The 14059-nt window shown below is 55.3% G+C and overlaps 2 protein-coding genes across 5 annotated transcripts in view; one reads left to right on the top strand and one right to left on the bottom strand.

Moving 5' to 3' along the window:
• RPS6KA2 (ribosomal protein S6 kinase A2) overlaps window positions 1–14059 on the top strand; it is a 304538-nt gene that overhangs the window by 287742 nt on the left and 2737 nt on the right. For all 4 annotated transcript variants that reach the window (XM_032837181.1, XM_032837184.1, XM_032837183.1 and 1 more), the window contains 5 exons: window positions 3153–3242; window positions 5028–5186; window positions 6563–6724; window positions 9181–9257; window positions 10998–11115. In XM_032837181.1, coding sequence (XP_032693072.1) covers window positions 3153–3242; window positions 5028–5186; window positions 6563–6724; window positions 9181–9257; window positions 10998–11115 — 606 coding nt within the window. The remainder of the gene's footprint in view (window positions 1–3152; window positions 3243–5027; window positions 5187–6562; window positions 6725–9180; window positions 9258–10997; window positions 11116–14059) is intronic.
• LOC116854933 (pectinesterase inhibitor 10-like) lies at window positions 12036–13063 on the bottom strand. Its single transcript, XM_032837185.1, has 2 exons — window positions 12822–13063; window positions 12036–12673 (listed from the first exon to the last, which is right to left on the bottom strand). Exons 1-2 carry the CDS (start codon window positions 13051–13053, stop codon window positions 12036–12038), a joined length of 870 nt encoding a protein of 289 aa, XP_032693076.1. The 5' UTR covers window positions 13054–13063.

Genomic DNA, 14059 nt, shown 5'->3' with positions numbered 1-14059 from the left:
AAAACTGATGGGCACGGAAATGTTAATTTTTTCCAGTAGGAAAACTCAGAGTCCTCTCGCTGTGCCATTTGCTTAAATTAATTGTGCGGGAGAAGTCTGTGAAATCCTATGAACGGCCGCGTGCCCGACACCCATGTGCACTCCTGGCCTTGGTCCTGGGAGAAGCTCGTGGAAATACCATGCCTCCGGGGCACGCAGCAAGCCGGGGAGCCCCTCCTCTGGACAGCCGCAAGGCCCACTTCCCCAAGGGACTCAGTGTCCCAGGAGGGGAGCATCCGGGGGGGAGCCTGGGAAGAAGAAGCTGGAGGGGTGCAGAGACAGAAGAGGAAAAGCTGAGGACGGGGAGGCCTCGTTTCCTGACGCCTCTTCCCACCTCTCCCCGGCTCAGGCAGCCAGGAGTACAAATGGACATGAGGGGCGCCTGGCGGGCTCAGCTGGGAGAGCATGCAGTCTTGATCTCGGGGTGGTGAGTTCAAGCCCCACGGCTGGGCGTAGAGCTTACCTTAATAAGTCACTGATCAACCGATTAAAAGAAAGAAAAGAGAAATGCTCCTGATACGTCCGTCCCCATATGCTTCAGCAGCAGAGAGAGCCCTCGTCTGCCATCCGCTGCGTCCTGCGGGTGCTGACTTAGCCCCGTAGACATACAGCTTGCTGGAGAGCAACATGGCAGGAGGCTCGTTGATGGGCCGTGGTGGGGGGCTGACCCCGGGCAGCGTCCGGCCTGCTGTTGGTGGCCACTGCAGGACAAGAATGACGGGGACATTCCTCCTGAACCTTTGTGGTTCCACCGGCTATCAGCACCAGCACGGAGGAGACAGCGGGCCCTGCTTGTCACCACGCTCCCCGGGAATTCCTTCCTGTGCCTGTACCCCAGTACTGTTCTCAGAATAAAGACCTTGATCCACCGGCGCCTTCCGGAACTAGAAGCAAGTCTAACAACGGCAATCCCGGGAAACTGACCCCACAGAGAAGAAACCCATTCCTTGCCGTGTCTAGATGAGCGCTCAGAGCCTCTCTCTGGGCCCTGCCGTCCCCCCTGCAGAGACAGCAGCCCGAGCTCGGGGACCAGTAACCCTGCCTCATGGCTCAGCGTCTCCGTGAAGACTCTTCTTCCTTATCGTAAAAAAGTGGTAGTGATAATTGCAGAAACAGATGGGTGGGTAAAAGTAGCACTTGCTGACAACGGCCAGGATCAACACCCCGGGTGTGAACAGGACGTGCTGCTGTCTGGACCCTGAGTCGGCCCTGCCCGGATCAGCAGGCTGGTGGGGAGCCCGCGGGATGGCCGTGGGAACTGTGCCTCCGCAGGCCTAGTGGACGACGGGTGTCCCCTCCCCCCTGCACACCCACCCGCGCTCCTCCCTGAGCCCAGCGGCTGCATTGCTCTGCCCGGCCTTGTCCTCGGGCTTCAGGTCAGCTCTGCCACAGGGAGCCCCCACAGGAGGAAGGAGGAGCCCCCGGCCCCATGGGGGGCCCTGTCTGTGCAGTCCCCCCATCCGGTCCTATACCTGGCCGCTGGCAGGAGAGAGAAAGCCTCCTGCTTCCAACTCCATTGTGAAGGTGACAAAACAGATTTAGGCTGAGAATACACTGTTTTTATCCTGAAGTTTTATACAAAAAAATGAAGCTACCATTAATTTTGTAAAAATCCACTAATGTGGGGACGCCTGGGTGGCTCAGTCAGTTGGATGTCTGCCATCGGCTCAGGTCATGATCTCAGGGTCCTGGGATCGAGTCCCGCATCGGACTCCCTGCTTGGCGGGAAGCCTGCTTCTCCCTCTGCCTCTGTGCTCTCTCTCTCTCTCAGATAAATAAAATCTTTTTTTAAAAAATCCACTAATGTACGTTAACCTTCTCAAATTTCAAAGAGTAGGTCGCGGCCCCCAGAGCTCAAACGACCCGTGCGCCATTGGTGCAGAAGGGATCCTCGAACCGCGCTGGCCAGCCCGCGGTCAGAGCCGCGGATTCCGGAACCCCTCGGCTGAACCGGCCGCCGGCACGTCTCTCACAGAGGCCAGCCTGACCTTCCCGCCAGAACGTCAGTGGCGTTGCCCGCGGCAAGAGGAGAAAAATGTGTCAAACGACGGCACTTAACTTGCTGCTTGTTGAAGAGCCCAGGGCACGGGGCTCGCCGCACTGGCGGAGCCTGGCTGGGGGCTCCCGCGCCGAGCCAGGGAGAGCAGCGTGGGCCCGGGGTGATCTCAACAGCGAAGGGGTGGGACGAGGGCGTCCAGGGCAGCCTCCCGCGGTGGGTCGGACACTGCCCAGCTCGCTGTTCAGCTCAACAGAAGAGACAGTTTCACGCAAAGCTCCGCTCGGAGTCTGACCCGAGAGAAGGCAAAGCCCATCTCCGTCCTGCTCCGGCGGCCACGCGCCCGCACGCTCTCCGAGGAGCATCTCGGAATTCGGAGAATCTTCCTGCGGGAGCGGTGAGGCTCTTCCGTCCTGAGCGTCGTCTCTGACACGCGCACCGGGGATGCGCCGTCCCCAGCGGCTCCGGCCGCAAGGGTACAGTCAGCCACCCCCGGAGGGACCAGCCCGTCCCTGCCCCCGCAGCCCCCCTGTTCGAAGCAGGCTCCTCTTCGAGGCGCCCGTCCTGCCTTCGGAAGCCATCTGTTCTCTCGGGTGGGGGGTGTTGGCTGTCACCCTCGGACGTGGGACACAGACGCTGGGTGACAGAGGGGACGGAGCGTTTGCGTGTCTAAGCCACAGCGGCCGGCTCGGCGTGCACACCGGCCCAGGCGTCCCCTGGGGGGAACCACGCACTCGGTCCCACTTTGGGCCCGTGTGTCGCCACACGGTGAGGCCGGGAGCTGGAGGCTCGTTTTGGACAGAGTGGAGAGCGCGGGCCACCCACACGGAGCCCGCCACAGTGGCTGAAACACCTGCCGCTATTTGGTGGCCTGACTGAGCCCCCAAGCCCCCCTTCTCTCTCCAGCCCTGTAATACCTGAGAATTCGTGTCTGAGGCTCGTGCCTGCCTTGTGTAAGTGTCACGCTCGTGCTAGTTGGGACAGAGGACGGCGGTGAGCGTCTAGGCAACTGTCACTTGCCCTGGTTGAGCCTCAGCTGGGGGAGGGGAGGAGGCAGAGACGGTCCGAGCGCCGACGCCATCCCGGAGCCTCATGTCTCGTGCTCTGCTCGTTCCAGATCATCGATAAGAGCAAGAGAGACCCCTCGGAGGAGATCGAGATCCTCCTGAGGTACGGGCAGCACCCGAACATCATCACCCTCAAAGACGTAAGTGGTCCCCACGCAGCAGCGACGCTGCCCGGTGCACACTTCCTCGCCCGGCCCTGAGGCCAGTGTGGGTTCAGGGCGGCTCTCTTCACAGGTCAGCCACGGCTGCCCCCGCCCCCGGGAGTGTGTGTGGGAGCCAGTCCCCACCCCGGGGCCCTCGAGATTACCTGGGAGTTGCTCGAGTTCCCGTCCCTCCCAGGGCAACTCCCGCCCCACCCCCCGCACTCCCAAATCGGGTGACGTGGGATATAAGGGAGGACGAGAAGCAGGTGTGAAGGCGAAGCCAGATGGGTTATTGCTCAGGGCTGTTCCCAAACACGGCAGAAATGGGGAGTCTGGAGTGGCTGAGACGCGGCTGGGTCAGATCTGAGACCCCAGACCCAGCTGTGACTGTGGGGTTCCTCCCAGCTTCCTCTGCCTCTGCTGGGCCGTGTGTGGTCCCCAGCCCGAGAGGGAAGGGAGGGGGGTCCGCTCCCTCGGAAGGCCAGCGCAGAGCCCGGGGCTGTGATGTCAGAGGCCGGGGTGGGGCGGGGTGGGGGGGCGCAGAGTTGTCATCTCACTACAGTCCAGAATGACTCCAGGGTTGTGATTTCCGGGCTCAAGATTTAGGGGCTGCCTCGACTTCCCTTTGGGCCCCGTCAGTTCCTGGATCCAGGGGACTGCCAAATGCCGGTTCACCTCAGAGGAAAAGTATGGAACAAGGCCCCGTGTTAGCCTGTGGAAAGTGAACCAGCTTCCTCCCCCCGGGTCCCAGGCTCCCCCGCGGTGCAGCCCGGTGTCCCCACCATTGTGGGTTTATTTATGTGAAGTCCACAAGCAGAAACCAGCTTGTCGGAAGACTTCTAAGCTTTTCAAAGCACTTTCATTCTGTTGGAGTGGGTGATTCTGAGCCAAAGACGCCATCATAGGTCCATTCTCAAAAGCAAAGCATTTTTTTAAGGCATAAACTGGAAATAAATACACCAAAATCAACTTTACATGCTGCACTGAGCTCAGAGTCAAGCAGATTGTTTTAGTGAATTGTTCCCAATGCATCACACTGAGGCGTAAGCTGAACACGACCTGTGTTTACATGCTCTGCCCCGTTTCCACGAGGTCCTCCCGACGCCTGGGCACCCGCGTGCAGGGCACCTGCTGTCCACTCAGCATGTCGAGGAAAGAGCCAGAGGAGAGAGGTTTGGGGCTGTTTAGTTCGTGAGAGTGAAGGTGGTGTGGGGAAGCTCCCTTGATCAGAGCTTCCCCGAGGTAAGAGCACTCCACAGTGCGGCAGATTCTGTCGGTCCCCGTGTTCCCTTCCTGCCCGGCAGGGCAGTCCGTAGGTCCTAGGTCCAGTGCAGGTACAGTGGGAGGGAGGGCCCCAGGGCTGGGGCCAGTTGGACAGGAGCCAGGCCTGCTGGGCCAGATGCCGCCTGCCAATGAGAGCCCCTGGGGTGTGCGCACTAAGTCTGAGGCGCTGGGCTCTGGGCCAACAGCTCTGAAGGTCCCCAGGGCAGAGGAGGGACGGGAGCAGGACAAGCCATGTCAGCTCCGATCTGGCCCTTGCCGGCTCCTGGCCTCGCGGGCTCATTCCCTGCTTTGCAGCAGGTTATTAAAGCTGGTTTTCCCTAAGGGCCGCATTGGGTGTGATGGCAACGGCCATTCATTCATTTTCAGCCGGAGCCTTATTTTCACACCCTGGGGAGCACGGAGCCCCCTGCCTCTGCACTGGCCGGTGCCACGTCCAGTGACAGGTGGCTGCACGGGCACGGGGACCGCGGTGACCACGCGCTGCTCTCCGCCTCGCAGGTCTACGACGACGGGAAGCTGGTGTACCTGGTGATGGAGCTGATGCGGGGGGGAGAGCTCCTGGACCGCATCCTGCGGCAGCGCTACTTCTCCGAGCGCGAGGCCAGCGACGTGCTGTGCACCATCACCAAGACCTTGGACTACCTCCACTCCCAGGGGGTAAGCCCGCCACCCTCCCCCGCAGCCTGGAGGGGACTCCCCAGCTTGTCCCGGCTTCCTCCTGCGTCACCGCCGCCCCTCCTGTGTCTGAGATCCCTGCACACACAGTGTGGCCGGCAGCAAGCTAGGGAAACTAAGTTTACCTGGACCAGTTATAGAGGAAACGTATTCGGGCTGACGAAGGGCCCTGTTGATCGATTGACAACTGAACTCCTTAGCCAGCGCCAAGGAATCCTGCCGATGACAGAGACAGAGAGAGCTGGCTTTGCCGGAGCCTTTGCCGGAGCCCTCGCCGGGCTCCAGGCGCCGCCCCTGCTCTCCGTTCATGCAGCCCTAAGCTCGGATCTCACCCACTCCGGAGACTAGAGCGGACTGAGGTTAAGCATCTCTCCCAGGGCTGGCTGTGCGCAGTGAGTGGCGGGGCTGGGGTTCGGGGCTGGGGCTCCCGCCTGGGGCTCCGCTTCGGATCCCCTTGCTCCCGGCGCATCCCGCAACTCGGGCAGCGCTGTCGCTGGCCGCCCTCCACCGTCCACTGTGCTCACGAGCGTTTGAAATGCGGCCACCTGCCAGCAGGAGGCTGTTCCTCCGGGACCACACCACAGGCCCCTCTGTGCTCACCCGGCGGTCTGGGAGTACGAAGCATTTCCCCAGGACAGTCAAACTCTAGAGGAAACCCTGGGGATGATGGTTTTCCCGATCAGCTTCTGTTTGATGAGGGAGGTAATGGGCCTGGCCCCAAAGTCTCCCGCTCCCCTGCCCTCAGGGCCTCTGCCCGTGAGTGTCCCTTCAGCTTCCCTCCATCTCCTGTCCCTGGGTTTTAACAGGACCCTGGGGACGTGCAGGTTCCCGGCTGTGTGAGGGCACATGCGTGGGCTCACCGTCAGCCTCCATCCCCATCAGAAGAAACGTCGTGTGCCCGCATAGCTACTTGGCTTTGAAACGTCAGGACCGCTTTTGCCGACCCCATCCCTTGTGCTCGGGACGCCCTGCACCTCCCTCCCCACCCCCACAGGTGCTGCTGTAGGATTCCCGTCGACCGCTGGGTCACGGCCCCTGGTCACCTGCCCCCGACAGGGGCCGTGTGTCCATCTCACAATCCGGGGAGCCCCTCACCGCGCGGAAACGTGCTGGGCACACAGTGAACATCTGTCTGTAGACATCGTCTCGTGCCTGTCACCTGAACACAGTGTCCTGTTTCCTCATGTGGCTCTCTCATCGGGCCGGCTGCTTACTTACTTACCCCAAAGAACATAGCATCCGAACCCCCTGGCTTGCAGCCGCAGGACCTGCTCAGGGTCACAGTCCCGAAAAGCCCCTTCTCTTCTGAATGCTCCCCCTTCCCCTTCCTGCTCCAACCCTGCCCACCGCCTTCCCAGGTAGTTCATCGAGACCTGAAGCCGAGTAACATACTGTACATGGACGAGTCTGGGGACCCCGAGTCCATCCGAATCTGCGACTTCGGGTTTGCCAAGCAGCTCCGGGCCGAGAACGGGCTGTTGATGACACCCTGCTACACGGCCAACTTCGTTGCCCCCGAGGTAAGAGCCCCGCGCCGGCCGGCATGAGCCGGCTCCTTCGGCAGAGGAAGGTGTGCGTGGTCTGGCACGTCGGAGTCACCCTGACTTAGCGGTCGTGTTAGAGAGGAGAAATGAGTCAGAAAGAGAACCAGCCACTGACCTCGCTCAGACACAGTTTACTTTATTCTTCCCCCATTTTGTAAGATTTCTTAATGGTGACGCTTTTCTGTAAACCTATTAACGAGCAGTAGACCGTTTGGGTCAGCTCCACGCGACTGCCCGAGTTACTGAGAGACAGCACAGGCAGTGTCCCATGCTACCCGGAGGGGAGCTCACGGGTCCCCTGCACCCTGTGATCAGGAGTCGATCTGCCGCTACACAGCCGGGGGAGGCCGCACGGTTGTGGATTCCCCTCGCGCCAGGGTTCCACTCCAGACGGTTCCCCAGAGCAGAAGCAAGCCGCGCTGCGGGATCTAAGATGAAGCCCATGGTGTTGGGCAGGTGAGGGCTCTCAGCCGCACCCCGAGACTCGGAGAGCCTCTGCAGCCCCATCTCGTACGTCTGCCCCTTCTCGGGCTCCCCGGGGAAGGTTCCCCCAGGCTCTGACGGCGCTGCTATGTTTATGGAGGCAAACCCAGGTCCTTGCTTTAAGTAAACAACGAAACCTGAGCGGCCGCTGGAGCGGGGCAGGCTCAGGGCTGGGGGTGAGGGGTCGGGAAGGAGAGAGGATGTCGCATGCGTGTGGACCCTTCTGCCTGCTGCAGACACCGGGCCAGAGCTGCGGTGAAGCCCACAGGAAGACCCAAGAGAAAGGCGTCCTGCTCTCGATCTCAGCTCGGGTCTCGAGCTCAGGGTCGTGAGTTCGAGCCCCACATTGGGCTCCATGCTGGACCTGGAGTCTACTTCAGAAAAGAAAAGAAGAGAAGAGAAATAAGAGAAGAGAAGAGAAGAGAAGAGAAGAGAAGAGAAGAGAAGAGAAGAGAAGAGAGAAGAGAAGAAAAAAAGGAGGCCCCTGGGGACCTGGTAGTGGGTCTGGAGTTGAGAGGTCTCCCCCAACTGGTCGTGAGGAAGACAGCAGGGTGCCGAGCCAGGTCATGGGTGGGCACGGGGCCCACACGGGTGGGCTGTGAGGCCACTTTTAGGTTACCCACATGCTACCTGTGACCCCTTTCAACACAATCTGCTTATAAGCCCATGTTACGGTCTTACTTGATCAATATTAATATGATAGCCTTGATTTTAGCAATTATAGAATATCTTACATTGGTATATTACTTTACCATTTACAAAGCCCTCTTACTGAGAGTTTTTACTTTTATTTTCGGACGCCCCATGAGGCACACAGGGTAGATACTGTTGGCCACACCGAGTGGATTAAAAACAACAACCACCACGTTCAGTGTGTCCAACGACTTTGGAAGGTCATTGAGCTGGTGACGCGTGGGTTCGAACAATGGACAGTTAATCCGCCGGTATTGGCTGCCCCACAGCGTATGGCCTCAGTGATACAATGGCAGGAGGACGGGATCCTTGCCCTTGTGTCTAAGAAAACGGAACACAGCTCTCCTGACCACATTCATACTAACCCAGCGACGTGCAATTATCCCAGAGTGTCTACGCCGCTCGCTTTACTGTCCTCCAACTACAAACACATCAGAGGATTGCCCTCCGTGGAAGTCTGTAATCCTAGGACTCATGAAAATCTTCTGTTTTAACTATTCCTCAGAAAATTGAACATAGGATTAGCATGTGATGCGGCCATGCCAACACCCGATGACACTGACAGCAAAGATGAGAGTAGTGGTTCACCCCACAACGTGCACATTATTCCCAATAGCCAGAAGGCAGAAGCAGCCCCAGTGTGCCTCAGCGGCTGAATGGGTGCACAAAATGTGGTGCGTTCGAACAAAGGAGTACTGGCCTTAAAGAGGAAGGAAATCGTGTCCCACACTGCACCATGGATGAAGCTTGAGCACGTCGTGTTGTTTGATGCAAGCAGAAAAGCCAAATTACTATGATTCCACCCATATGAGGTCCCGAAAGCAGCCAAATCCACCGAGACAGAAAGAGGAGGGTGGGAGCCAGGGGCCCACGTGGGGAGTGTAATGGGGACAGTTTCAGTTTTGTGAGAGGAAGGAGATAGATGAAGATGGTGGGACAGTTGACCTGTGTTCCTAAGACCGATTAAGATGGTAAATTTTATGTTGTGTATACTTTGCCATCATTTTTTTAAAGTTCTGCCGTAAAAAGTAAGTGTTTTCAAGCTATCCGTCACGTATCTGGCAAGAACCATGGTTCATGTGCGTGCGCTGGTCTTTGGGGAACCCTATGGCAGGACGTCAGTATTGACTTAGTGTTAATAAATGATATCCCCCTGTTTCCCACCTGCCCAGCTCATGGTCTCCTCCGAAGAACACACTGTGAACTTGAACTTTCTTCATCAAGTGCTCATCTGCCTTCTGCTCTCCCCCCTCCAGGTCCTGAAGCGGCAAGGCTATGACGCAGCCTGTGACATCTGGAGTTTGGGGACCCTGTTGTACACCATGCTGGCGGGGTAATGCACACCCTCCCGTAGGTGTCAGCTCGTGATGGCAAGTGTGTCTGAGACGTCATGAGGCAGACGTCTTGGGGCCATCCCTGAATTCAGCCCAGGTCACCCCTGCCCCCGTGCACGGGTGGGGATGTACCCTCGCAGGTCTTGGGTAAACACTTCTTAGCCCTTTCAGGACAACTAAAGAACAGGGTTAAGAAAGTTGGCCACAGGTTTTCTTTAAAATGTACGTCTAGAATTTGTGAACTGGAGCACAGAACTGAGCTCATCAACACAAAACCCAAGCCTCTGACCGCGTGTCCATGTTCTCCCCAGCACATGCTGTCCCTTAAGAGGGTGCAGCATCTTCTCTTAAAAACATCCCCTTGAGTTAGGAAGCCCCCATAGAAGCTTCCTGCCAAACAGCACCTCAAGGAAGGCGGCCAGATAAGGACAGGCGACTGACTTACGTGGCCGCCAGACGAGACAGCTGGCCGTACAGGAGGGCTGGGTCTGCTGTGTGCACATCCGCTTCCGATCCAAGGTCCACCCTCACCAGCTCTGCTTCTGGCCTGGACTCCTTGACCTTTACTGGCCTCCCTTCGCTCACTTTTGAATGAGAAGAGGCCACTGTGTGGTGTTCCAGGCTTCCAGCCTCAAAGGTCTAGGATCCTAAGAACACCAGGGAGACCCATGTTTTTAAATATATAATTCATAGAAGGAAGAAAGAAAGAGGAAGGAAGGAAGGAAGAGCTCTAGGCCACCCAGTCCCGCTCAGGGTAGTGAAGTGCACACAGTGCCCTCCACAAGAACGAATGGGCGCGTCCTGCTTTCTCTGTGGCCTTATTGCGGCATCTCGTGATGAGTGAAAGAAGGCAGATGTGTGAGCCTGGGGCTGTGCCTCGAGGACCACAGTAGCGGGGAAGGCATCCCAGCCCTTCCTGATGTCGCACCGTCGGATCGCCCTGCGAGTCATCTGATATCCTCGTTGTCTGCACATAAACCTCAGATCACAGACTCGGCCGCTAAAGGAGGTGCCGTGAGGATCACATAGAATTCCTTTTCTCCAGGCGTGTATCGACACGCCCTGGTTCATGTTGGGAGCTGACGGAGTAACTCACCGTGGGGCGGGTGGGGATGGCACCCCGTGTGTGTCTGTGTAGGTCCCTGTGAGTGTATGATTCTACCCGTTGTGCAGTTGAGTGTTCAAAAATTAATTTGTCAGAGAACAGAGTTAATAGATCAACCATGGGCCTTTCAGACTCCAGATCCCAGTCTCTCCTCCATCATACCTCAGTCTCACCATGGGAACCGAGTGACCAGGCCAGCCACCATAACGCGGTAGCCAGGGGAGCCAGGACTGGTCCAGGGACGCTCAGCTTGGGTCCACAGGGCTTTCTACACTAGCCTTATTGACCTACACCATAGTCCGAGTTAGGAAGATGGACACAGCAAAAGAAATAAGTGACACTTGCCTATGACTCCTGAATTTGGAGCTTGATGGCAAAGAAAGAGCTATTCTTTTTAACAACAGAGAGGCAGGGCTGCCTGGGTGGCTCAGTCGGTGAAGTATCTGACTCTTGATCTCGCTCATTCTTGCTCTCAGGTTTGTGGGTTCAAGCCCCACGTTGGTTTCCGCATTAGATGTGGAGCCTACTTTTAAAAAAACAAGGAACAACAACAAAAAGAGACAATATCAGGCTATGATCTTTACTGTAGGTCATAAAATGGGAGCTGAGAACGATGCGTTCTCTCCTTGCGCAGATTTACCCCATTTGCAAACGGACCGGATGACACTCCTGAGGAGATCCTGGCACGGATTGGCAGCGGGAAGTACGCCCTTTCCGGGGGGAACTGGGACTCAATCTCCGATGCGGCGAAGGTCGGTGTTTCCTGCGCTCAGGGGTGGAGTTTCTGTATCAACCTTTGTATCTGGGAGGAAGCTAGAGGATATCTTTCATTTAAACAACTCAGTATTTTGTAGATTATTTTTAGCTTCTCAACTAAAAAAAAAAAAAATCTTTTTGCAAAACTTTTGTTAAAGCCCTTTCCACATTTCTACTGTCTTGGTATACTAGGGTTCTCCAGAGAAACAGAACCAATAGGACGTGGGTAAAAACAGAGAGAGAAAGACTTGTTTTTAAGAATCCCTTCATAAGACTGTGGAGGCTGATACGTCTAACATCTACAGAGTAGGTCAGCTGGCTGCAAACTCAGGGAAGAGTTGGCATTGCAGCTTGAGTCCGAAGCCCATCTGCTGGCGGACTTCCCTTTCCTTGGGAAACCCTGGTCTTTTTTATCTTAAGGCTTTCAACTGATTGGATAAGGCCCACCAACATCAAGGAGGGTCATCTGCTTTACTCCAGGTTGATGGATTTCATTGTTAATCTCATCTACAGCAACATCTAGACTGGTGATCGGCCAAACACTGGGCACCATGGCTTAGCCAAGTTGACACATAAAAGAACTGTCGTGCTTTTAGAGATGCTGCCAACTGAGTGCCCTGAGTGACCACAGACTGATCAGGAGGGACTCTGTGACAGACGTGTGTTTCTGTTACTCTAAAACTCTGCACTGGGGCTTCCCTGCAGCTTCACTATATGTGACCAACCTTGTTTAAAGAGACATCAGACTTAGTCTTTTTCAGTTGAGATCATCAGTTCCTCTCTAGTTAAATAGTACATGATCACACAACCATGAGTATCAACAGTCTATTTCCTGTGTTACTGTAAAATGACTGGGAAAGATGTAGACCATCTGGGGTTCTGATTCTAGTGCTGCCATAGTCATCACTGTGTGATCTCATACAGAAATGGCAGAGGGGATGGTGGAGGAGGTGGCAGAGAAGATGATGGAGCAGTTGGTAGAGGGGATTGTGGAGATGATAGAAATGATGGTAGAGGTGATGGTAGAAGAAATAGTGGGGGAGATGGTAGAGATGGTGGTGAAATTGATAATGGAGAAGGTGATGGAGGAGATGGCAGAAGTGATGAGAGAGATGATAGAGTAGGTGGTAGAGACAATGGTGGAGACAGTAGAGGTGATGGTAGAGGAGATGATGCAGGAGGTGGTGGAGGTGATGGTTGAGAAGATGGTGGAGGAGATGGTGGACAAGATGGTGGAGGAGGTGGCAGAAATGATGGTGAAAATGATGACAGAGGTCATGGTGGAAGTGACGATGGAGAAGACGATGGAGCAGATGGCAGAGGGGATGATGAAGATGGTAGAAATGATGGTGGAGGTGATGGTAGAAGAGACGGTACAGGAGATGGTGGAAGTGGAGGTGGAGGTTATGGAAATGATGGAGGAGATAATGGGTTGGCAGAGAAGATGGTGAAGGAGGTGGCAGAGATGATGGTGGAAGTGATAACAGAGGTCATGGTGGAGGTGTTGGTGGAGGAGATATGGAAGAGACAGTGGGGAAAATGATGGAGGAGATGACATAGAGAAAATGGCAGAAAAGATGGTAGAGATGGTGGTGGAGGTAATGATGAAGGTCATGGTGGAGATGGTGGAGAAGATGGTAGAGGAGGTGGCAGGGATGATGGTGGAAGAGATGGTGGAGAAAAATGATGGAGGAGATGACAGGGCATGGTGAAGGAGGTGGTGGAGGAAATGGGGGAGAAGATAGTAGAGATGATGGTGGAGGGAGTGGCAGAGAAGATGGTGGAAAAGATGATGGAAGAGATGGTGGAGGAGATATAGAAGAGACAGTAGAGAAGACGGTTGAACCGATGACAGAGGGGACAGTGAAGCAGGTGGCAGAGGTGTTGATGAAGTTCATGGAAGAGGTGCTGGGAGAGAAGAAGGCAGCTGGCATTTAGGGAGCATTTCTTGTGTGTCAGACCCTGATGGTCCCAGTGATCCCATCCATCCATTCTGTCTCAAAGGAGTATAGGAATTGTCTAGTTCTGGTTCCCAAAGTAGACCAGGACTCAGGTGCTGGTGGTTTCTTTATGAGAAATTTTATGAGAAACCTTGGAAGCAGGAGTGGGGGAGCAGAGAAAAGGTGTCAGGAAAGCAATCAAGTCAAGTACCAGGATTGCTGCTGCAGGCAGAGGGCTTCATTGCCTCCTGCGACCGTGACAACGTCGCCACTGTATCTTCTGCCCCATCTGCCACCTGCCTTCCCCCGCCATGTTCCCCAAACATATGACAAAACCTCCAGTTCTCCAAAATCTGATGAAGTCTATGGATTTGTGTGTTGTTACTGCACATCTTGCATGTCCTTCATAGAAACGTTGCTTTACTATGAGATCTTAAGCAAACAAAATAGGTCTCTCTGCTTTCAGTTGTGTACGTGGGAAATGGGAACAATACTGATTCCAAGAGTTATTTGTTCCAAGAAGTTACTAAGATCGGTGTTACCAAATATTAAAAGGCCTTAGATTTCTCTGTTTAAAAAAGGATATTGGATTAGTCTGTAGTATTTCTCTGTTGTGGTTTATGACCAAAAATTCTGTTGAGAACATCATCATCATCTGATGTCCATGCTAACTCTTACTTCCCTGTGAAATGTCACAGAAATGCTAGAGGAAGATGAGCAGGCTAGTAGGAAAGCACGGATTCTCATCACGGGTCTTCCTTGGGCAATTGTTTGATCACTGTAAATGTCAGTGTCTTCATCTGCAAAATGGGGACAGTGACATTGGCCCTCTTTCCCCCAAGGACAATCCCAATGAGTCTTAAGAAAGGACCCACGATGCATGTGCAGAGAGCGTCACGAATGCCATGGAGATGGACATCATACTTATAACTGTGTGTGTGCATGTGTATGCACACACGTGTGCATATAGTGCCACGAATGAACGTGAAGGGAAGCTTTG

This window comes from Lontra canadensis, unplaced genomic scaffold, assembly GCF_010015895.1.
Source record: "Lontra canadensis isolate GAN:19392208 unplaced genomic scaffold, GSC_riverotter_1.0 scaffold97, whole genome shotgun sequence".
Classification (NCBI taxonomy): Eukaryota; Metazoa; Chordata; class Mammalia; order Carnivora; family Mustelidae; genus Lontra; species Lontra canadensis.
This window is presented reverse-complemented; position numbering and strand designations above follow the sequence as displayed.

Excerpts from the sequence above, each read along its gene's own strand:
- LOC116854933 (XM_032837185.1), bottom strand. The coding sequence starts at position 13,053 with ATGCCAGCTGCCTTCTTCTCTCCCAGCACCTCTTCCATGAACTTCATC. Across the intron at positions 12,674-12,821 it reads ACCACCTCCTTCACCATGCC|CATCTCCTCCATCATTTTCC; the intron begins CTGTCATCTCCT and ends TTTTCTCTATGT.